Source organism: Aspergillus fumigatus, chromosome 2 (genome assembly GCF_000002655.1).
Source record: "Aspergillus fumigatus Af293 chromosome 2, whole genome shotgun sequence".
Lineage (NCBI taxonomy): Eukaryota > Fungi > Ascomycota > Eurotiomycetes > Eurotiales > Aspergillaceae > Aspergillus > Aspergillus fumigatus.
The window spans coordinates 2,283,146-2,304,196 of record NC_007195.1 but is presented as its reverse complement, the minus strand read 5'-3'; the positions used below and the strand labels follow the sequence as shown (position 1 = coordinate 2,304,196).

Below are 21,051 nucleotides of genomic sequence, written 5' to 3'. Positions count from 1 at the left end.
GAGATTGGCGCATTGTGCAGAAAAAAAAAAGCAAGTTCTGAAGGGCATCCTGAACTTCTCAGATAAACCAAGTAGCCGATTTATTCGTCATCCTCGCTTTCCTCGTCATCGCTCTCAGCATTCTCAAGCCAGTCAAGGAACGGTTCAGCAGCCTTGCGAACCTTCCTGCTGGTCGCCAGGTCGACGTACTTCTTGCTGGCCTTGGAACCCCATGCCTTGAGCACATCCTCGGAGACAAGGTCGTGCTGATAATAACCCAGGAGGACGGCGGGGACCAGAGAGATCAGCTCAGGGTGATCCTTGCCAAGAAAACGCTCGGTACCGCCGAGGAAGGCCTTCTCGTGGCGCTCAGAAGTGATCATCTTCTTCAGGAAAGCAGCGCGGGCGGGAATCTGTTTGACAATTTTCTCATCGAAGATGGTCTGAGCAAGGACAGCAACAGTCTTGTGCTTGTTCTCAATGCCGAACTCCTTGGCCTTCTTGTAGATGTCGACATCACTAACGGCAGAGACGCCGCCATTTTCAGATGCAGTCTCGAGAATCCAGCTGCCAAGCAGATCGTAGGCAGACGGTCCATCAGGCTCCCCGTCTTCATCAACATCCTCAAGGACGAGGGAACGCTTCAAATCGTCAGGCAGCTCCTTGGCACGAGCCTTGACGGCCTCCTCAGAAACGTCAACAGCCCATTCGTCGTCTTCAATGTCTTTCTCGGCCTCTAGGGCCTCAGCCTCGGTCTTGATACGGCGAGTGAGTTCATCGTCGCTATTGGCTTCCAAGGCAACATCCTCGACTTCACCGTTGTCGGAGTTGCTGTCTCCAGGGCTGACATTGTCACCGTTGGTACCCTCCTCGGCCTTCTTATTCTTGCGGGCTCTTCTGGCGGCCTTGTCCTTCTTCCCTCCCTTGGTAGAAGCACGGTCGCGGAGAATGAAGGTGCTCAGCTTCAAACGGGGATCAACATCGGTGCGCTGACCACAGGCCTTGCAGTCAAGGATGATCTTGTCGTCCTTGATGATGACATCCGTTTCAGGATTCTTACATTTCTTGCAAAGCACAAACTTGGCGATGAAGCCATCGAGGTAATCCTGAAGCTTGGCAGCATCATGGGCGCCGTTGATAATCCAGCGATCATCGGTGGGCTTGGCGTTAGCCTGAGCACCTAGTTCAAATCCGAAGTACTTGATCACATAAGATGGAGGACGGCTCAAAGACTGAGCGACCGAGTTCAGGTTGACGACCACAGTCTTAATACCGTTACCCTTGCCTTCAATCTTGGACTGGAGGCGCTCCATCTTGTAACGATAGAAAGGATCGGTGACATCACGACGAATGTTGACGGTAGCCATTTTGACGGTTGTGGAAGATGATTATTATTTTCACAAAACGGTGACGAGCTGCTTGAAAACGAAGCGGGAGGGATTATGGACCAGTGATATCTTGAAAAGACAAGACATGCGTAGCGAGTTCCTCGACTTGTGAAAAAGTAGTAGTGGATGTGGGAGAGTTGGGATCGTTTCAACTAAACGATTTCATACAGCAGGTAGAGAAAGCCTGGGGTTCAGCCACAGGACTTTGAATGTATACTACAAGGTTTCAGCTCGGAGCGAAACTGTTGCAGCTTGAGCGGCAGGTGGTGTTCGAAATCTCTGACGCAGGACGAATACATAGACAAGTTCGCGACCGACTCTTTTCTTTGAGTGGCTTTCTCCGGTAGTTGGGAAAGAAACCAACAGATGGTTCTTCTGGAAAGTGAGAGACAAGTAAAGTCAGACCCCAACCTCTGTGGTGGCGGACGGTTGGCCAAAGACCGTATCAAGAAACTAACCAGAGTGGCTTTTTCTCGATCAAAACGAGAGCTGATAAACTCAGATACGTTTAACAGCTGAAGCGTGTAGTTTGGACGAGAGAACAGCGTCAAAAGCTGGATGAATTAGATGATGCAGAAGATGTGGATGGATGAGATGAGTTGAGAGTTGTGTGAGAGAGTGAGGGAGAAGAAGAGAAGCGAAACGAAGGAAGACGAGGGCCAAACAGAAAGGAAGGCTCGGAGCCGAAGTGCCAAGACTCGCTGAGAAAAATTTCCAGGCTGCTGACTCAGCACTATTGTCTTGCCTCTTCCGGATTACCGGGATGCTTCTTCCGAAGGCACGTGTTCTTCCTGGATGCATGGTCACATGTTCAATGTCTCGGTCCTCAGGCAGCACAGGACGTTTCATCACTATAAAGACTACATAAAAGCAATGTTCATATGAGTACGGAGTACAGAGGAATTATACGGGGCCTCTGCATCATTTTCAGATTTGTTAGAGACAGTTCATGGTTCTGTGGCGAGGCTGTTGTTCTGTGGTTGTGTCACTCATCTATATTTGTATCAGCCAGAGGGTTCATTTGTCAAGATTGTTCCATTGAAGTCAGTAAGCAGCTATCTGGACGATGTTCAGTGTGGATGTGTCTACGGAGATAGAATACTAGAAATTTATTTTTCAAGAGCAAATTTGATGGCTGAATACAACCTCGACACCTGAATTTAACCTCACCCGGTGCCCCCACACGCTTCCAACGTCATTTGATGCTGCCTCTGACTCTTCTCGAGTCACTTTGAACTGGACCACGGGAGAGCCTACACCAGCGATTCTATATTGGGGATCACTTGCATAAAGGTCAGTTTGTGTAAGTATGCTTCTACATGTAGAACTATCTGTTCTCAGGCTCATTTGATCCCATCTCAATTCCAACCCTTCCTGCCCCTCACTGTTCTGTCCGCAAACTTCTGGCTCCCGGCCAGATGCTGACAATGGCAATAGAAAATGGCTTTAGATTTATCAGTATACCTGGTCACAGATTCGACTCCAGCCATTCTTAAAGGCCGGGATCTGTGCACTGTGGTAGAAGAAGCGTTGAAAGGAGGTCAGTCAAGTTGCACTTGTCTCGCACTGCAACATCTCGTGCTAATGTGTTACATCAGGCGTGACTATCGTTCAATATAGAGACAAAACGAGCGACACAGGGGCTTTGATTCAAACAGCGAAAGAGCTGCACAAAATCACCAAAGCTTATGGAGTCCCACTGTTGATCAACGATCGTGTAGATGTCGCCCTCGCTGTTGGGGCAGAAGGCGTCCATCTCGGGCAAGACGATATGTGTACGAGCCATGGCCTCAGGTGACCGCCATTGATCCTTACTGATAGGATTGTTACAGACATCGAGGAGGCGAAAAAACTGCTTCCAAAAGATGCCATCATCGGAATCAGTGCGTCGTCCGTTGAAGAGGCCCAGCGAGCCATCGAGGCGGGTGCCGATTACCTGGGTATCGGAACCATGTTCGCAACGCCGACGTAAGTTGCTATTTCGGTGGATGATCCATCGATGACCTTGCCATGATTTAAGTCTGACTTGCCAGTAAAACGAACACAAAACACATCCTCGGAACCGCGGGCACGCAGGCGATTCTTGACGCTATTTCCGACTCGAGTCGAAATGTCGGGACCGTCGCCATCGGCGGTATTAAGCTTTCGAACGTTCAACGTGTGATCTACCAGTCCAAAGCGCCCAGGAAGGGACTGGATGGCGTCGCTATCGTCAGTGCCATCATGGCAGCTGACGACCCACGCGCTGCAGCCGAGGAGTTTGTCAAGCGTATCAACAACCCACCTAGCTTTGCATGGGAGCCCAAGGCACCTCGAGCGAACGAAGCTGCGGCATTGGCCGAAGAGGTGGCTCAAATTGTTCAGAAGATGGTTAAGGCACAGCCCTTGGTCCATAACATGATCAACTACGTTGTGGCCAATTTTGTTGCCAATGTTGCTCTCGCGATGTACGTCTGTATTTGGATCATTATTGATTTGTCTAATTGGCTTGCAGAGGCGCTTCCCCGATCATGTCACCATACGGTGAAGAAGCAGTCGACCTGGCCAAATTCGACGGAGCTCTTGTCATCAATATGGGAACCTTGTCGCGCGAAAGTATACCGAACTACCTCCAAGCCATCAAATCTTACAACGAACGCGGAAATCCTGTGGTCTACGACCCCGTTGGCGCTGCTGCGACCCATATCCGGCGTGGGGCCGTCAAGGAGCTTATGAGCGGGGGTTACTTTGATCTTATCAAGGGGAACGAAGGAGAAATTAAACAGGTGTCAGGAAGCCGTAATGCGGTTCAGCGCGGCGTGGACAGCGGACCAAGCACTCTTGACGGTCAAGAGAAGGCCAGATTGGCCCGCGACCTAGCCAGAAGAGAGCGTACGCTACACCGTCCTTGCAAGTGGGATCGAGTTGCTAACTCTGTCAGGAAACGTCGTCCTTTTGACCGGCGCCGTCGACTATCTAAGCGACGGCGAGCGTGTGATCGCTGTCGAGAATGGCCATGAATTCCTTGGACAAGTCACCGGCGTACGTCTATTACTCTCTTCTTCAAGCGCTTGCTAACTCAACGTACAGACTGGGTGTGCCGTGGGAATGGTATCCGGCTGCTTCCTGGCTGTACACCCCTCCGACAAGCTCCTGGCCGTTCTGTCGGGTCTCCTGATGTATGAGATTGCGGCGGAAAACGCCGCGTCAAAGGACTACGTCCGTGGACCAGGAAGCTTCGTCCCGGCTTTCCTGGACGAGCTCTACGCCATCCGGCAAGCAGCTCTAAAGGGTGATGACAGCTGGTTCTCCGGACGGGCAAAGATCCAAGAGATCAAACTATAGCAAAATCCATAGTGTATATAGACGATGTGTCCCGCATACCTGTTAATAAAAAGCTGTGATATTTGCAATATGGTCCAGCTGACTGGCTTGCTCGGAGAACAATACCTAGAACTGTTTCTGTTGAAGCCTGATTTCTCGGGCGAAAAGCTTCCCCGCACTGGTCCGACTTTCCCCGCCATATTCCTCCGCAGCAGAAACAGCGACCACATACTCTATTTTATTTCATGATTCATTCCATCCCGTCTCCAGTTCACAAAGCAATTGAGACTCTCAAGCATCCATCCAACAAGTAAACTCGAAAATACACTAGGCAATTCGCAATGGCCGCCATCTCACGAGCCTGTCGGATCCGTACGCCTGACTCCTCCCAGCTGACATTCTGAAATGCTAACAACAGGGTACTGTTCACAGGCAACCCAGCCTTATTGTACGCCTCCCATCTCACCAACCGATCAAAGAAACCCCTCTAACAGCACACACAGCATCTGCGACATCCAGGAGAAATTCCGCGCCATTTACGAGTTCCCGAAACTGTACGCCCAGCCTACACCCCTTGATCTCATTCGCCCGGACTAACAACAAAACAGCATAACAACAACCACCAAGCTCCTCAAAGCCTCCTCGGCACTCAACATCCCCATCTACGTGACCACGCAAAACCGCCCACGACTAGGCGATATCGTCTCCGAACTCCAACCCTACCTCTCCACCCCGCTTGTGCGCGCCAACATCGATAAGACACTTTTCTCGATGATTACGCCGGAGCTCGATGCGCTGCTGCCGAACGCGAAGGGCGGGGAGACACCCCTGGATGTTATCATCGTGGGGATCGAGACGCATATCTGTATTACGCAGACGACGCTGGATTTGCTGGAGCGCGGGCATAGGGTGTATGTGATTGTTGATGGGGTGAGTAGCATGAATAAGGAGGAGAGGGGGGTGGCGCTTGCGCGGCTACGGGATGCCGGGGCGGTTGTGACGAGTAGTGAGGGGATTTTGTTTGAGATATTGGGAGATGCGGGCAGGGCGGAGTTCAAGGCTGTTAGTGGGTTGGTGAGGGAGGCGAAGGAGGAGACGAGGGAGGCGATGGAGGTATTTTCGAAGATTTGATCTCTTCTTTTTTTTCTTTTCCGATCGTGTCTGGATGTGTGTACGAATGGACATGGTCAGAAAGCGAAAACTGCACGTGCCTAAAGATATATAATTGATTGCTAGTGGTTGACTCATTTTTTCTACATCACGGACCGTCAAACCATGTTCCAAAACGCCATTTCCCTTTCGTCCAGTCGTGTATAGTTTATTTAGGCATTGTTACAACGCGTTTAGGCGGCTGGGATGAATTAAGCCAGCCAAACGCAGAAGCCCCGCCGATCGGATTCGGAGCCAACTGTTTGCCAGCCCGGCTTTCGTCTGAGGATGCTCGGGAGGACGTTGGTTGAGGAGACGCTGCGGCGTCAGTGCCGAGGCCGCTTGACGCTGTTGGCACCCGTGTAGAAGACTTGGTCGGCCGTAGAACTTTCATCGTACGGCCCCGAGACGGCTTGCTCGCGCCGGACGATGCCGGGTCGATTTTCATCTCCCGTCTCCATGCACCCCAGACGCCTGCGGTTTCAGGCTTGGCGGTCTCGTGGGCCTGAAAGTCGATGGCAGAGGTGGACTTGCCTGAATCTTCCTGACCTTCAGCGACAGGAGACACGTCGTGAGAACCCGATGAATGGGTCTTTCGACTTTCATCTAGCTCTTCGGTGGATGCCCTTGCGGTGGTGGACGCAGAGGTAGATCGTCGCGATCGGCTCAGCTCCCCAATGGCCCCAACTGCGGAGTCGCCGCTCACTTCTGTCGGCCCCTTTTCCAAAGCCTGCCTTGTCGAGCGTTCAACGCGAGTGCAATCCGATGCAGTGCAGAGAGACTTGAACACAGAGTCATCCTCCGGCCGCACTAGGGGAATGGAAATCTTATTCCTCTCGTCATCTACCATGATGATCTTGTCCTGAGAGAACAAAATGTCCGCATTATGAGAGCGAAGAACATCGCTTCCGAGGATAATCTGAATGGAAGGATCGTTGGGATCCATGTCCCGAACAAGAAAGCGGATAGTCAGGGTGGGAAGCTGTGGAACGGGGCTGTTGGGACGAGATGAGGCCTGGTGAACGCTGGCCTCCGGAAGATACATCGGAAGCTTGATGAACCGTACGCCATCCTCATGGGTTACAAGATCTTCCAAGCCGAGTTTCTGCACCATCGGATACCCAAGTATCGACGCATACGATCCTGAACAGACAGCAGCATACAGAAGCGAGTCATTTGAGAAATTTGTCGTCAACCAACATCGAATGACACACGGCACAGGGCCTAGGAGGAATAGACCCGGCGGGGGTATCAGAGGAGAGCCGCCGACGAAGGAGCCCATTAAGCGACTCGTCGTCTCCAGCCCTAAACTATTCGTCCGAGCCGAGTGATGTGAATGCCCTGAAGAGCTCTGTCGGCCATCAGACCGGTGGGACAGTGAGCGTTCGGTGAGTGGATGGCTTCCCATGCCGCTCCCAGTCCTCAGCGGCAGCTCGCTGGTAGATCGGCTGGCTTGCCCGTAGTAGCCATGAATAGCACTTTCATCGAACCGGACACTATTCGCTCTGGATGTCCCTCGCCTCGGTTCGTCTTCGCTGTCCAGACCCATTGGATTCGCCATTCCGTGGTGTTGGCCTTGATCGAACCCTTTAAAGGCGTCAGCAGGGGCGGGAAAGACTGGATCTTTGAAGTACAACAATTAACATCTGCTATGATACCATAAGCATAGAGGACGAGAAACGCACCTGTTGGAATTGTACCCCCGATAGAAGTAGGAAACGGTGACAGAGGACCCCAAACACTTCTCAGCCTCGCATCCTCATCCCTCCGTCTTTCCAGTCGTGCAATCCGCTCCGCCTGCTCAAACTGCGCAGCGTGAAGTTCCTTCAACTCCTCAAAGACCCGCCAGATGTCGTCGCGCGAAGCAAAAGGATACTGAGCGTCCATGTCCACGCGGATGGAAACGGGGAAGAGGTCTTCGACGAGCGGGCGAAAGGCGACGGACGGTTCACGCAGAGACAAAAGACCGAATCCTGCAATCACAAGCTTGCTTGATTAGGCCAAAGCCTCGTATATCGTCTGCAATACTGCTCGGATCCCGATCTTGTGCACAAGATAGTGTCAACTGGCAGCTGCCTTAATCCTCGAAACTCCTCCTCCCTCGTATGCTGTGAGACGGCCGTAAGGCCGTCCACCTAGTTGATAGTTTCTGATTCTCGTGTATCACTTGTCAGAACATACAGGTGGGCCGCGGGTTCTGTACAGTATAAAGACGGATCGTAATGTGGCCAAGCGGGCGGCGTGGAATCCGACAGAAAGAGTTGGCGGAATAGATACTGTGTAGGCAATAGCACAGCCAATAGTTAAGCAATTAGCAATGTAACTTTCGAAAAGTCTGTGATTCTATTGTAAGACGATTAAAGCGAGTTGTCGGTTTTCACAGATGGGATCTACGGTTGAATTGGGGGGTCTCGCCGGCAGAACAGGGTAGATGGGTGTTGGAGAGAAAAGCGTGTGTTTGTAGCGAGCGCTTGGATTGGAGAGAAACGAAGTTATAGAGGACTTTGAGAACCTCGATGATGATATACAGGTTTTATCTCGAGAGATATATGCGTCTTAGAGCACGAGGTGTGTTATGGAATAGACAACTGATGATGAACGGAGTAACGAAGCAAAGGGACGTGAACAGTGAGGGGAACGCAAGTCCTACGCCGTAAGTCCGCTGTCCATCACTTAAACCAGTATCTGTGACTAAGGCTCCCCCTCACCGCTCCGCGTTGAGGGTGAGCCACAGCGAAACCACCAACCACACCGAATCCACCATTTTTCGATAGAAATCATGATTTTGATGCCATACTAGGGGTTATCTATATAAAAAAAATTACTATTCTCATCTACTGCCTTTGCTAATCCATTTGATACCATATTCTCTTATGTAGATGCTAGTGGTGGGGGCTTACCATGCACTTTCTCCCATTGCGTTTGTAAACGTCTCTCTTGCGCGGCAGCATCTTTGGCCTTCCTTGAAGCAATTGATCGATTTGCATCACGTAATGTCAATATACCAGACTGGCTAAGCGGCTTAACCTGCCGCTTAGTATATTGACGCCGTAGGGGGGCCTGCGCGGCCCTTATTCGACCAATAGTTTCATTTGCTATAGCCAGGTGCTCAGCGGCGATTCGGTTATGTTCAAATATCCGTTCAAGATTTCGCTGCAGCTTTGGTGTAAGCAGATCTGCATGCTTAGATAGCTTTGCCTGGTTCTTCTTAAGGGCCTGAATCGTCCGCGGAGGTGAGATATCAATACTAGATGAAGATGGCGGCCGAGATGGCGGCTGAGAGGGTGGCGTAGAGGGAGTCATCTTATCAAGATCAGGCGCGTAGATATCCGGAATTCCTTCCCATAGTAAGATAGCAAGATCGTCAGCTATCTTACTATTGACTGGCCAGATTCCACGATCTTTGAAGGCCTCACGGATGATCCTTTGGTTGAAAGCCTTCTCTCGTACTGGTCCAATCATGTGTAAGAATTCTGACTTCCCTACAGGCTCACCAGCCCAGTAAGATAGCTCATTATTCATACGACGAAAGTGTTGCTTATAGCTTAAGAATGGCTTACCATCCAAAGGCTGGCAAAGATGTGTCGTATGAGGAAGGAATCCAAAGGGAATAACGCCATTATCTTCGCAAAGTTGCAAGAATTCGACAGTGAGATGAGAGCCATGGCCATCAAATATAAGTATCCGTTTCTCCCCCTTCTTTGTACGCTCGTTTGTTGCATTGATAAAGCTTTGAAGCCATTGAACGGCTAGTTCATCTGATATCCAGCCATTAGGAGACGTCGCTATCGTAGTATCTGGTGGTAAGGCCTCGCTCTCATTGAACCAAGATTCCATGAAGATTCCGTTGCCTTTAGGAAGCGAGCATAGATTAGTATTTAAAGGAAGGGAAGAATCATTAGGAACTTACCTTTAAAGATAAACCAGGGATCCATCTGCCATCCATCTGCAGCTACACATTCAATAGCTGTAATATTCTCTCCTCTTTCGGATTCGGCAAGATCAGGCACTTTTGAACCTTTTGAACTGATTACCTTCCTAGATTTGCCTTCGCCAGGCTGGAAGCCGCATTCATCAAAGTTGTATACCAACCGCGCTGGTGTATCCTTTTTAACCACCCCTGCAAGCTGATTATACCAATGTGTCAGTAAACCTGCATCCTCAGCCTGGATACGCTTGAATTCCTTTATCTTTTGCTTCGCTGGGCCTAGATTAAGGTGTTCTGGAAGTCGTTTCTCAAAGCGATATGCCCACATCTTGCTAACCTGCCTAGATTCCCCTGCGCGTCGAAGTGCCTGATTTGCATACTCTTCTAGTAGCTTGGGCGTCACTGGCATATTCCGATCACGCATACAGACTATCCACTGGATTAAGGCCTCCTCCTGGTATCCCTTAAGGGCTCTATTAACTGGTTTGTTGGCTAGTCGAGGATGCACATGCTTCTTGACGCGATCACGTAGGGTCGCATAAGGAACACCATATTCACGCGCAATCTTGGAGATATTTGGCTTTTTTTGGGCCTGAGCGGCCTCGCAGGCCTCGAGGAGGTAAGATTCATTAATTTTAGAAGATTTAGGCATGTTGGATGGTTGGAATAGCTTCAAATAGTCAAAATATCGAAAAATGGTGGATTCGGTGTGGTTGGTGGTTTCGCTGTGGCTCACCCTCAACGCGGAGCGGTGAGGGGGAGCCTTAGTCACAGATAACGATCTAGACCGCTTTCATTCTCCTACAACGTGCACAGTCCATGCCTGTGCTTCTGACATTTGATCAACTCATCAACGTCTGTGACCCATCATTATTATGTTAACATTTATCTATATGATATTGAGCCTTTCTACTGATCGTGCCAGTTTGGGGGCAAGGTGACTACACGGATCGCTTCCAACAGATCATTGCAACATCATTTGGGAGCCTCCATCCACGCAGGAAAGACCATCTCGAGCGCCTCGGGGGCTTGATCAGGCCACTTGGCTGTGATGGTCTTCATCACTTCCTCATACATGAGCCGATACCCGTCGCCGGTAAAATGCAATCCTGTAACATATTAAGGTCAGCACGAAGCGCCCATATGGACGAACAGTGGGATCGAACCATCCGTGAAGAAACTCTGCAGCTTCTCATTGTTAGGAGCGTCTCTGGACCCGATCAGAGGTTCTCCCTCTTTCCAACCAGCCGCAGTCATGAACGTAGTCCAGAGATCTACCACTGCAACCCCTAGCGAGGCGGCGACCTCGCGGGCGGCCTCCGCATACAGCTTGGTCTGCTTGACCGTCCTGCTGGGATGAGGTGTGTTCTTTGCGATATCGAATTCTTCCAGTTGGTATTCGTTCACCGGTGGCGGGGTCAGGATCAGTATCCTGGGGTTCTGAGCAACTGTCGCCGGGTGCTGGATGATTTTCTTCAGATTTTCTTTGTAGGTCTCCACTGGGACGTGCTGGTAGTGTCCAGGGACAGCCGCATCATTTGCTCCGAAAAATATTGTCTAGAACGTTCAGAATCATGCCTACTACTTTCAGCGAGCCGGGTGTCATACCATAAACCGAACAGTAGCCGTCTCTGGTTTGGGGAAGAACTTGGGAAAGACCTTGACCGCATGCGCGGTGGAATAACCGCTATGCAGGAGTCAGTACACACATCTACGCAAGATGCAAGTTTTCAACACATACCCAAACCCGCGATTGATCACGTCCAAGCGGCGGTGGTAGGCTGTGGAGAATTAGTATCGGCAATCCATTCAAGTCGTTGCATGCCCTATAGACAGGGGAATCTTACCATCCTGAAGAGCAGGCTGGAAACCGAACCCCATACTTTGATCTGAAGACATTTGCGTAATCGAGTCTCCAAACAGGATGAACTGGTCGTACGGCTTATACAAGGCCTCCTCGGCCGATTGGGCTGTCCCGTTAGACATGATGACAACAGCAGACAGCAGACACGCAGAGAATCAGATCAGAATCAAATCAGTCACTAGAAACCCGTAAGGTAGCACACGATTCTGTCTGCAACAGTTATTCCTCACGAGGACGAGGCGCCTCTCTTATGGCCACTGGTGGGGGTGGAATCTCGATGGATCTCGGCCGCTTATCGGCTAGACTGGCTAAATTGATTGAACCGTACGGAGTAGCTTAGCTGGAAAAGTAGCTACGCTCTATTGGATACGGAGCGTCGGAGGTACGGAGTAGTTCTGGGGTCAACCTGTCTTCCCTTTTCACAAATTCATAGGTCGATTCTTATTGGTCTCGGCAAAAACGTGTTTGTCGGCCTGGGATTATCCACCAACAGCGTTCTTCGGTTCTCTGTATACCTTTCTCGGGGTGTTGATGCGCCAGATGTCTGCAATATTTCTTTACTTGTGCTCTATAAGCTAGTCTTTGCGCTTTAAACGCTCAGGTTTTATTTGATATAGATTTTGATTCTCACCATGCGAATCGTGCTCTTGGGCTGATATATTCTTCAGTATATGCATCTCAGATCATACCACTTCCTCTAACACACAAAAGACCATGATTTGCATCCTAGCAACCACACGATCCCGACACAACTTGTGAATAGCTAATAAAGCAATTAGAATAGGTACATCACTACGTCGACTGCCGTTCTCTCGGCTGGTATCCAGTCGTCAATGCCGCAGCTATAGATGGACAGAGGAATCCTTAAGAAGCATTACGCCATTTCTTTCCCATGACATGGAGCAGAACGGTGAAAAGAAAGCTTAAGACAAAAAGAAGAGAGCTGGTGACTGCAGAGCTAGCAGCGACACCAACATTAGTGAACATGTCGGGAAACCTATCCACGAATTAGCCATGACCCAGAGATTTATAACTGCTGTTCAGTATGAAGACAGATAATCTTACCAGAATGGACCAATGAAGCCCCACATCTGCCGGACGAATGTGATAAATACCCCAACACTGCCGGAGTCCTGAGGATAGTTGTCAACAGCATAGGTGATAACCGTCGTTGTTACCAGCTGATTGCCAAAAGCTGCAATGGCAGTGCCAACAATAGGAGAGACAACCCAGTGGCCTTCGAGTGCCTGCTGCGTGCAGACAAGGAAGACAATCACCCCAACGATTGTTAGAATGACGCCGGGGTATGTGAGCCAGAGACGATACTCGGGTTCGGGTCTTCTCTGAATACGACGAGCCCGGTGGTTCATCCAGAAGTCGGATAGAGAGCCTCCAACTTGTTCTCCAAGAATCGAACCGATGATCACACCAAGAAATTGCAGACCAAGTTGCTCGGCGTTGAGGCCAAACTTCAGTTGCAGAAGCTGGGGAACTTCCACGGTAATAAGCACGCTACCGAACAAGAAGACCATGGCATACACGATTGCAGGAAGAAACACGCGGGCATGCTTCACCAGGGTCAGAGGGTGGTAGAACTCGCTAGGTCTCAGAGGAGTAGAGTCGATCCGGCGGAAGGATAGGTATTGACTTTTGAAATCTGCAGAAAGACTCTCCTCACTGCCACCCAGGTAGAGGGTTTCGGGACCAAAGAACAGATAGAGAATAAACTGAACGCCATTGACGATGGCAAGGACCCAGTAGATCCAGCGATATCCTACACGATAGGCGACGAACCCAAAGATAAGCGGTCCTGTCCACACATTAGCGAGGCCCAGACTATTTCCAAAATGATAACGCACCGACTGGAACGCCCAATGTGACCATCAGTGTCCACACGCCCATGTACTTGGCTCTCTCTTTCTTGAAGAAGGTTTCCGTCACAACAGCACTTCCAATCGCTGCAGCGGGTGATATGAAGAAGGCTACCAAGGCTCGGCACGCAGCCATGGATCCATATGTAGGGCTCTTGGCACAGCCGACATTGCAGATCAAGCTGATAATCAAAGACAGGAGAAAGATGGGCCGACGTCCAAACCGGTTTGACAATGGCTTCCAGAACAAAGGAGCTCCACCCAGAATTGCAATCTGGAGAGACGTGAGATAGCTGGCGCTCTGTACCGACTTTCCAAATTCGATGGCGATGTCTTCGTATGCTGGCGTAATGGATGCCGCTGTCAGGGTTGCCATGCAAGCATGGAATGCCACGAGGACTAGATTGAGCACTTTCTGAAAAAGGAGACAGAGGTCAGTCATTTTTTGAACGACGGAAAGATAGGGGCAAAGGCATTGATACCTTCCAGAGAGGCCAGTTGTATGGATCGGCATTTGATGGGCTTGGAATAGGATCCAGGTCCAGAGTTCCATGGCGTTCAATCAAATATTCTTTGTGAGATACAGAAAGACTGGCAGCGGCAATCTCCGCGTCTGTAGCATGAAAATCTTCTGCTTTCTCAAGACATGCGCTGTCTGTTTTCTCTGAGTGAAGTATATCCTTGGTGTCCGGGGCTGAAGGCGGCCGGACGTCCTCCGCCATTTCGATGGAGCGCATGGTATTTCTGTCTCAGAGGGAGAAATCTTGAAAGAGCGGAGTTTGGGGCAAGGGGGAATATCTTAGAATAGGTCAAGACTAGTCTACTCCGGAGGCAGGAAGACCATGCGTTTATAGTGCCCCAGAGTAGGATGGGGTATGCTACTTGAGAATCCAGATGAGATGATAAGCAAAGTGCATGAGTCGTGTGGACGATTCATGGCTTTCAAACCGGGGGTTGGTGGAACCTGGCCCTCTGTCTGTACGCAAGAGACAACACATTCGAGAACATAGCTGATTAGGGGCATTCGTGGAGAAGTCTGTGGGGATGAATCCCCACGGACGTCAGGGGGAAAAGTGAGCTCCGTGAGCATCTAGTGTCTATCGAGCTTGTGGCAAACAGCCAATCGTCGCCCCAAGTTGTCTCTGTTGGGCGAAGTGAAGAGCTCAAACTGACGCCAGACGACTTCATGGGGACTTAAGCTCAGGAGTCTTCCTGGATCGGTAATCCACGCAGCAATGTCGACTAGCTATGATAGACGACGGACAATGCCCTGTGTTCGAGGTTCGAGCACATAAGTTTCCGTGATTCGGATTCTTCGAGACTCGGAGATACTGGTTTGTCAGACCCGCTGGCTAAATCACTGACCCACTGGAGTATGGGGTAGAATTCTCGATCTGGGGTACGTCAGGCCTCTGATAGAGTCCTATATCCTCTTGACTCTTGCATAACTTGATTATCAACAACAGACAGCTTGAAGAGGCCATCGTCGCATTGCCAGGTGGACATCATGAAGCGTTGCTAAGCTTTGCCTCGGCTGCCACGAAGCTTGTAACTCCGACTTGGCTTTCTGTTTCAAGTCATTTGGGCCGAGTGTTTGAGCCTTTGCCAAGAACTCTTTGGCCGAGGGAGTGACGTACGCAATCAACAACACTCCATACACTCTTGGGTTAGGAGTTTCCAAGAGGTCAAGGATTATCATTGTGGGGTGTGGGGAGGACCGTTTTCTCTATCTTGAAGTCTTGCTGAAAATCACAAAGTTCGCTCCGTCACTACAGAGAGCTTGGTACAGAGTTAGTGACGGTGATGAAACCATGCTTTCAGCATTAGATCCGACGGCAGCATGGGAAATCACAATGGTGTAGTCTCTGTACTTAATCTGGGGTGTCTTCACCGGTCCTGGTTGTTCACTCCGTACAGGAGTAACAGGACGACTTATTCTATACAGTTCATATTGAAAGTGCAAAACAGGGATTGCAATGAGAGAGTGTGCGACATTAGATAATATAATAGCTATCTTTCTGGGCCAGCAGCAGGATATATTTGCTCAACAGTCTTCAGTGTGGGCATTTCCCCGTGCCACGAGATATATAATGTAGGGCAATAAGAATCGTTCCACTAATAGCACTGCCGCTGCTACCGCCCGCATGAAGGGCTCATTAACTCATTGTTTTGTGCTCATGCATCTGCAAAGGTGGATAGAGGTATTCAATAATCTAGTTTTCGCCACAAAGGTAAGTAAATGTGTGGAATCTATTGTGCTTGCTTATTGAAAGACTGTTATTTTGCAATTGGTAGCAGACTACCAGACTGAATATGATAAAAGAATGTTACAGTAACCCATCCCCTGCAGTCCTTCCATGGCATATATCAGGAGGCAAGTGACACAGTGACTCTACTCCGTACCTGTGTTTGGTTCAGATTTCATAACTATCTCTATCGAATATCAGGTTTCCCAGCCAGGTCAGTGGCACCTGAATATGTGATCGACACACTAGACAAGGGACCCTGTTAGGTTAATTATTGTCAGCACATGGCCGATCGAGCCTGCAGCGAGGATAGAAACCGGATGTCTCAACATGGTGTTCCCGTCTATGCTTGAGGCCTGATGCGTTTGGACCCTTCATGGAGTCATTTACTGAGGCTGTCTTGCCTGGATTTATAATCACCACTGCGTCTGTTACTGCTTAGGTTTTATGCGGGGTTCTCCCTGGAGGCTTGGCAAGCGAAGCTACCAGTCTATGCACATGCATGCTTCTCCTTCGGGCTGGTGCTGATTGTAAGCCCAGCTGTAGCATCTTGACTACACCGTCAATAGATCCAACCTTGTCTCATCTTTTGATTCGTCTTTATTGAGCAAGATCCCCATGAGCCAGCGGGATGACTCGTCAAGGCCAATTGATGATCACTCCAGATGATGCGATCGGTAGCCTGACCATGACTTGCGGGATGCGGAGGTCACCTGCCTGTGCCACGATGCTTCCAAGCCACTAACGATAATTGGAGAAACGCCTAGATAATTGTAGTAGGAGGCATCTCTGTGCTGATACTTGCATCGGCCAAGACAGGACCTTTTCGAGCGGAAGTTTCGCATCGAAAGCTACCGTTCACTTTTGTTTCATCTCTTTTTACCTTTTTCTACACCATTTTCTTCTTCTCTGAGACTTCTTCCATTGTTGTATTGTTTGTTGATTTTCAGTCGGTTCGGGATAGTTTCACTGCTTGACCGCTCCTGGACTATCAGAACAAGTGGGACTGGTTATTCCACTCCAAGACATTTAAAGTTCCTCTTTTCGCCTGTCGAGGGCCTGTAGTGGATATAGAGAGGGATATGTTTTTCAGTAAGTCGGATATGAGCAGATCCGGTTCCCTCAAGACGAGTCCTCCTTTGGTGTTTGTTTATTGTGCCTGAGGAATGGTTATAGTCTGACAAGGGTCTCAGTTTTTCGTGTCTAGTTCGAAGCAAGCGCAGCTTCAAAACCCCCCAGAACCAGAATGCCTCGTTCTGTTCCTCCAAATATATCGCCCTTGCCTCAAAAGGACGACTCGAGTCTTTCGGCAAGCGAATATCCAAACATCGCTTCCCGCACCGCTCCTCCGTCTCCATCGGCCGTCAGGCGTACACATTCCCTTCTGTCCGAAACTCATACCGGGTATCAGTCTTTGGAATCCCAGATGGAAGCCGGTGAAACCACAAGTTTGTTAGGGAAGACCCGTGAAAATCATCGGGGTACACCACGAAGATCGTACACCAGCATCTCCGCTATTCCGACCCCTGATAATTATCTCAGACACTCCTTGACGAGTGGTAGCCTACGCCGGTCCCGACATCACAGTCGTGCAAATTCGCAATCCCTGAGATTTAGCCGCAGAAGCAGTATTGACGACGAGCAAGATGAAGACCTTCCACCATCGGCCAAAGATGGAATGACCGCGTCATTTCTTGACGAGCGTAACTGGTACGACCAGTTCACCTCGACTGACTGGGTGCATGACAGTATTGCTGACGGAGCGCGTCTGCGGGAACTGCGCAAGCGGAAGGATTTTCGCGGTCGCCTGCTCGCGGCGTTCGATGGTGCCCAGGGCTGGATTCTGGTTGCGTTGATCGGCTGCATCACCGCTGCCATCGCCTATTTTGTGGACGTGACCGAGGATTTCGTCTTCGATCTGAAAGAAGGATTTTGTACGACACGATGGTTCCATAACCGTGAAAGCTGCTGTGCAGACACCCTGGACTGCTCTCGTTGGCGGTCATGGTCGCAGATTCTCAGTCCGTCCGGTTCTGACAACGGATGGGTCGACCATTCCATGTTTGTGCTCTGGGTGGTTATTCTTTCAGTTATCTCATGCTACCTGACGCTGTTCACCAAGACTGTCGTGCCATCGTCGGTCTCGCTCACGACGCTAGATGAGAACCTCGGTGCTGGGACTTCCCGAGGAACGAACCATGATGCCTCCGAGGACAATTCTCCAGCATCACTAATTAACCCGAAGGCGCATTATCCAACTATCTCTACGCGCCCCGCCATGACTTACTATTCCGCAGCGGGCAGCGGAGTGGCCGAGGTGAAAGTCATCAACAGCGGTTTCGTCCTTCACGGCTATCTTGGGTTCAAGACCTTGGTCATCAAGACTATTGCGCTAGTTTTCAGCGTCTCGTCCGGCCTGAGTCTTGGTAAGGAGGGTCCGTATGTGCATATTGGCGCCTGTGTCGGAAACATTGCATGTCGGTTGTTCTCCAAGTACAACGATAACGACGGCAAAAGACGAGAGGTGCTCAGCGCCAGCGCTGCAAGTGGTGTCGCCGTCGCCTTTGGTGCCCCAATCGGTGGAGTTCTGTTTAGTTTGGAAGAAGTTAGTTATTATTTCCCGCCAAAGACATTGTTCAGGACGTTCTTTTGCTGCATTGCAGCAGCTCTTTCTTTGAAATTCCTCAACCCCTACGGCACTGGCAAGATCGTCCTTTTCCAGGTCCGGTATGTGACCGATTGGGAGATATTTGAAATCGTCGTTTTCGCACTTCTGGGGGTTCTGGGAGGAGCGGCTGGCGCTCTTTTCATCAAGGCTTCGAGTCTGTGGGCGAAATCATTTCGCAAACTTTCCATCATTAAACGCTGGCCAATGCTGGAAGTTATCCTTGTTGCATTGGTAACCGGAGTGGTCAGTTTCTGGAATCGGTACGCCAAGCTGCCTGTCTCTGAACTCCTTTTCGAGTTGGCAAGTCCATGTGATCCCGAGTCCGTGACATCAACTGGATTATGTCCCACCGAAGACGGGATCGGCGAGATTATCAGCGATCTGCTGGTAGCCTTCGTGATCAAGAGTCTTCTGACGGTGGTGACATTCGGCATCAAAGTGCCCGCCGGAATCTATGTCCCGTCTATGGTTGTCGGCGGTCTCATGGGCCGCATTGTTGGCCATGTGGTACAATTCTTGGTGGTAAAGTTTCCAAACTTCTTTCTATTCTCGACGTGTCCGGTGTACTCGGGCATGGAGTCCTGCGTTGTTCCAGGAGTGTATGCCATGGTAGCCGCAGGGGCCACCATGTGCGGCGTAACTCGTTTGTCTGTTACTCTGGCGGTCATTCTGTTCGAGTTGACGGGCAGCCTGGACCATGTCCTGCCTTTTTCCCTGGCAGTTCTTTGCGCCAAATGGACTGCAGATGCCATTGAGCCTCGTAGTATCTATGTAAGTCTAGCGCCCATATGACTGTTAATCCCAGGATGAGCTAACTTTATATAGGACCTGCTCACTGATATGAATTCCTATCCGTTCCTCGACAACAAAATCCAGCTTCTCTCGGACGACGAGCTTGGGGATATTGTTCGACCTGTTCGGAAAAGTCGCGTGATTGATATTTCAGAATCGCCTTTTGTGCCAGCAACTGAGTTGCGCTCCAAACTGCAGCACCTGCTCATGGCTGGTGAACTGGACAGCGGGCTTCCTATCCTGCGCAATGATATTTTGTGTGGTATTATACCGGCTCCAGACCTTGAGTACGCCCTCGACACTATTGAGGATGAGGAACACACCATGTGCCTCATGTCAATGGACACGGCGTCTGCTGTCGTTGACAGCGAAGATTCCAACGGCAATAGCTGGGTAGACTTCCGCCGATATATTGACCCGGTATGGAGCCTCTTTTCTCCTGCTGTGATTCTTAGACTGACAGGCCCTTGCAGGCTCCAATCTCTCTCGATATACATTCGCCCATCGATCTTGTCTACCAATGTTTTGCCAAGTTGGGACTGCGCTATCTGTGCGTTCTCCGCGATGGACAGTACGCAGGCCTGGTCCACAAGAAGGCATTCGTCAAATATGTCAAGGAGAACGAATGAGCGAGACATCCTCTACCCACATGGATGGGATTGAAGCATTCTGCTCTGTATCAACCCGTCTTTTGGCGTACCCGGCGTTTACTTTCACATTTGCCCCATAACCCTTGTCCTACATATTATGTTCCTTGGTTGTATAAACTTTCCGTTTGGCACGTCCTGCATATGAACCTCGGGCTTGAAGCGAGGAACTTTGCTTTGACATTTGCACAGGCTTCATGTAAGATTAGCGTTGGCTTTTTGGCGAGTCGTTTCAGCGGACACACATCATGACGGCGTGTTATACAGTATATACGGAGATCAATATTGACATATGTATATAAGATTACCAAACGCTCAATTTCCCAACCCGTAGCCACTACAATATCCGTTCATAACCCACCATCTGGATCCGCACATCGCCCTCCTCCCTCCATCTCGAGGAGACCTCCTCGCCCACCCACCCGGACACCTCCTCCTCGCTCGCCATCCTCCACTTCCCCCCAGCCGCAAGCTTCTCATCTACTGGGAACACCGTATCACACTCAAACTCTGTCCCGTCCACCCTCTCCACGTTCGTCATCACAATGCGAAGCGGTTGTGTCTCGCTCATCCGCAACGCAGAAGCATATATCTCCCCCCCACCAATCACAAATACATTCCCCAGTCTCCCCTCCGCCCCGTAGCTGCCCTCCAAACTCGCCAGCGCGTCCTCCAGCCCTGTACTCACGAGAGCATCTGTCTGCGCCTGCACCTGCTCTTGTTTCTGAGCTTGCGCCTGAGCCTGCTCAGAAGCAGCAGCAGCCGCCGCCTTCGCCCTCTTCGCCTCCAACTCCTTCATAATCCGTTCCCGCACAGAGCCAGTACTATCCCTCGTAATCACAACATTGATGCGCTTTGCGAGCGGGCGGAGGTTCTGAGGCAGCGAGTCGTAGGTCTTGCGGCCCATGATGATCGCGTTTGTGGTTCCCGGGCGAGGGGGCCGTGATGTCGCTCGCGCGAAGAACGCCATGTCTGCTTTTATGCGCGGCCAGGGGAGGGTGCCGTGCAGGCCGATGCCGAGGCGGGTGGGGAGGTTTTCGCTTGTGCGGATTGGGGTCGTGGCGACGATGAGGGTTAGAGGTTGCGAAGGAGGCATTTTGGTTGCTGTCGTGTAAGAAGTGGTTGTCGATGGAGGACTGGATTGAGAGGGAGATGCAGAGAGTGGGTTGATATGGGATTGTTTGGACGTGTCGTGTGAATCGAGCTGATATGGTTG

At 50.5% G+C, this 21,051-nt stretch overlaps 9 protein-coding genes across 9 annotated transcripts; 3 read left to right on the top strand and 6 right to left on the bottom strand.

Moving 5' to 3' along the window:
* Positions 1-80: 80 nt before the first annotated feature.
* Positions 81-2,129, bottom strand: AFUA_2G08990 (translation initiation factor eIF5; the record flags this gene model as incomplete). Its single annotated transcript, XM_750140.2, has 2 exons — positions 1,826-2,129; positions 81-1,742 (listed from the first exon to the last, which is right to left on the bottom strand). Exon 2 carries the CDS (start codon positions 1,344-1,346, stop codon positions 81-83), a length of 1,266 nt encoding a protein of 421 aa, XP_755233.1. The 5' UTR covers positions 1,347-1,742; positions 1,826-2,129.
* Positions 2,130-2,199: 70 nt separating this feature from the next.
* Positions 2,200-4,807, top strand: AFUA_2G08970 (bifunctional hydroxyethylthiazole kinase/thiamine-phosphate diphosphorylase). Its single transcript, XM_750137.2, has 8 exons — positions 2,200-2,660; positions 2,805-2,907; positions 2,966-3,142; positions 3,200-3,335; positions 3,401-3,814; positions 3,862-4,238; positions 4,288-4,388; positions 4,437-4,807. The coding sequence occupies exons 2-8, from the start codon at positions 2,808-2,810 to the stop codon at positions 4,689-4,691; spliced, it is 1,560 nt and encodes a 519-aa protein (XP_755230.1). The 5' UTR covers positions 2,200-2,660; positions 2,805-2,807; the 3' UTR covers positions 4,692-4,807.
* A 21-nt stretch (positions 4,808-4,828) lies between these two features.
* AFUA_2G08950 (uncharacterized protein) lies at positions 4,829-5,801 on the top strand (the record flags this gene model as incomplete). The annotated part of the gene is made up of 4 exons (XM_077804128.1): positions 4,829-5,042; positions 5,103-5,118; positions 5,174-5,224; positions 5,279-5,801. Exons 1-4 carry the CDS (start codon positions 5,012-5,014, stop codon positions 5,799-5,801), a joined length of 621 nt encoding a protein of 206 aa, XP_077660291.1. The 5' UTR covers positions 4,829-5,011.
* A 187-nt stretch (positions 5,802-5,988) lies between these two features.
* On the bottom strand, positions 5,989-8,452 carry AFUA_2G08940 (uncharacterized protein; the record flags this gene model as incomplete). The annotated part of the gene is made up of 2 exons (XM_077804127.1): positions 7,505-8,452; positions 5,989-7,442 (listed from the first exon to the last, which is right to left on the bottom strand). Exons 1-2 carry the CDS (start codon positions 7,704-7,706, stop codon positions 5,989-5,991), a joined length of 1,656 nt encoding a protein of 551 aa, XP_077660290.1. The 5' UTR covers positions 7,707-8,452.
* A 49-nt stretch (positions 8,453-8,501) lies between these two features.
* AFUA_2G08930 (uncharacterized protein) lies at positions 8,502-10,399 on the bottom strand (the record flags this gene model as incomplete). Its single annotated transcript, XM_077804126.1, has 3 exons — positions 8,502-8,626; positions 8,720-9,670; positions 9,730-10,399. 3 exons carry the CDS (start codon positions 10,397-10,399, stop codon positions 8,616-8,618), a joined length of 1,632 nt encoding a protein of 543 aa, XP_077660289.1. The 3' UTR covers positions 8,502-8,615.
* A 133-nt stretch (positions 10,400-10,532) lies between these two features.
* Positions 10,533-12,040, bottom strand: AFUA_2G08920 (SGNH/GDSL hydrolase family protein). The gene is made up of 5 exons (XM_750133.2): positions 11,595-12,040; positions 11,489-11,528; positions 11,356-11,434; positions 10,914-11,304; positions 10,533-10,856 (listed from the first exon to the last, which is right to left on the bottom strand). The coding sequence occupies exons 1-5, from the start codon at positions 11,731-11,733 to the stop codon at positions 10,723-10,725; spliced, it is 783 nt and encodes a 260-aa protein (XP_755226.1). The 5' UTR covers positions 11,734-12,040; the 3' UTR covers positions 10,533-10,722.
* Positions 12,041-12,475: 435 nt separating this feature from the next.
* Positions 12,476-14,730, bottom strand: AFUA_2G08910 (putative MFS transporter; the record flags this gene model as incomplete). Its single annotated transcript, XM_750132.2, has 4 exons — positions 13,965-14,730; positions 13,471-13,897; positions 12,677-13,421; positions 12,476-12,608 (listed from the first exon to the last, which is right to left on the bottom strand). Exons 1-4 carry the CDS (start codon positions 14,217-14,219, stop codon positions 12,476-12,478), a joined length of 1,560 nt encoding a protein of 519 aa, XP_755225.1. The 5' UTR covers positions 14,220-14,730.
* Positions 14,731-15,648: 918 nt separating this feature from the next.
* Positions 15,649-19,817, top strand: AFUA_2G08900 (putative voltage-gated chloride channel (ClcA); the record flags this gene model as incomplete). Its single annotated transcript, XM_750131.2, has 5 exons — positions 15,649-15,713; positions 15,806-16,820; positions 16,922-19,167; positions 19,222-19,608; positions 19,662-19,817. The coding sequence occupies exons 3-5, from the start codon at positions 16,975-16,977 to the stop codon at positions 19,815-19,817; spliced, it is 2,736 nt and encodes a 911-aa protein (XP_755224.1). The 5' UTR covers positions 15,649-15,713; positions 15,806-16,820; positions 16,922-16,974.
* A 355-nt stretch (positions 19,818-20,172) lies between these two features.
* AFUA_2G08890 (dihydrofolate reductase) lies at positions 20,173-20,931 on the bottom strand (the record flags this gene model as incomplete). The annotated part of the gene is made up of 1 exon (XM_750130.1): positions 20,173-20,931. One exon carries the CDS (start codon positions 20,929-20,931, stop codon positions 20,173-20,175), a length of 759 nt encoding a protein of 252 aa, XP_755223.1.
* Between the last annotated feature and the right edge of the window lie 120 nt (positions 20,932-21,051).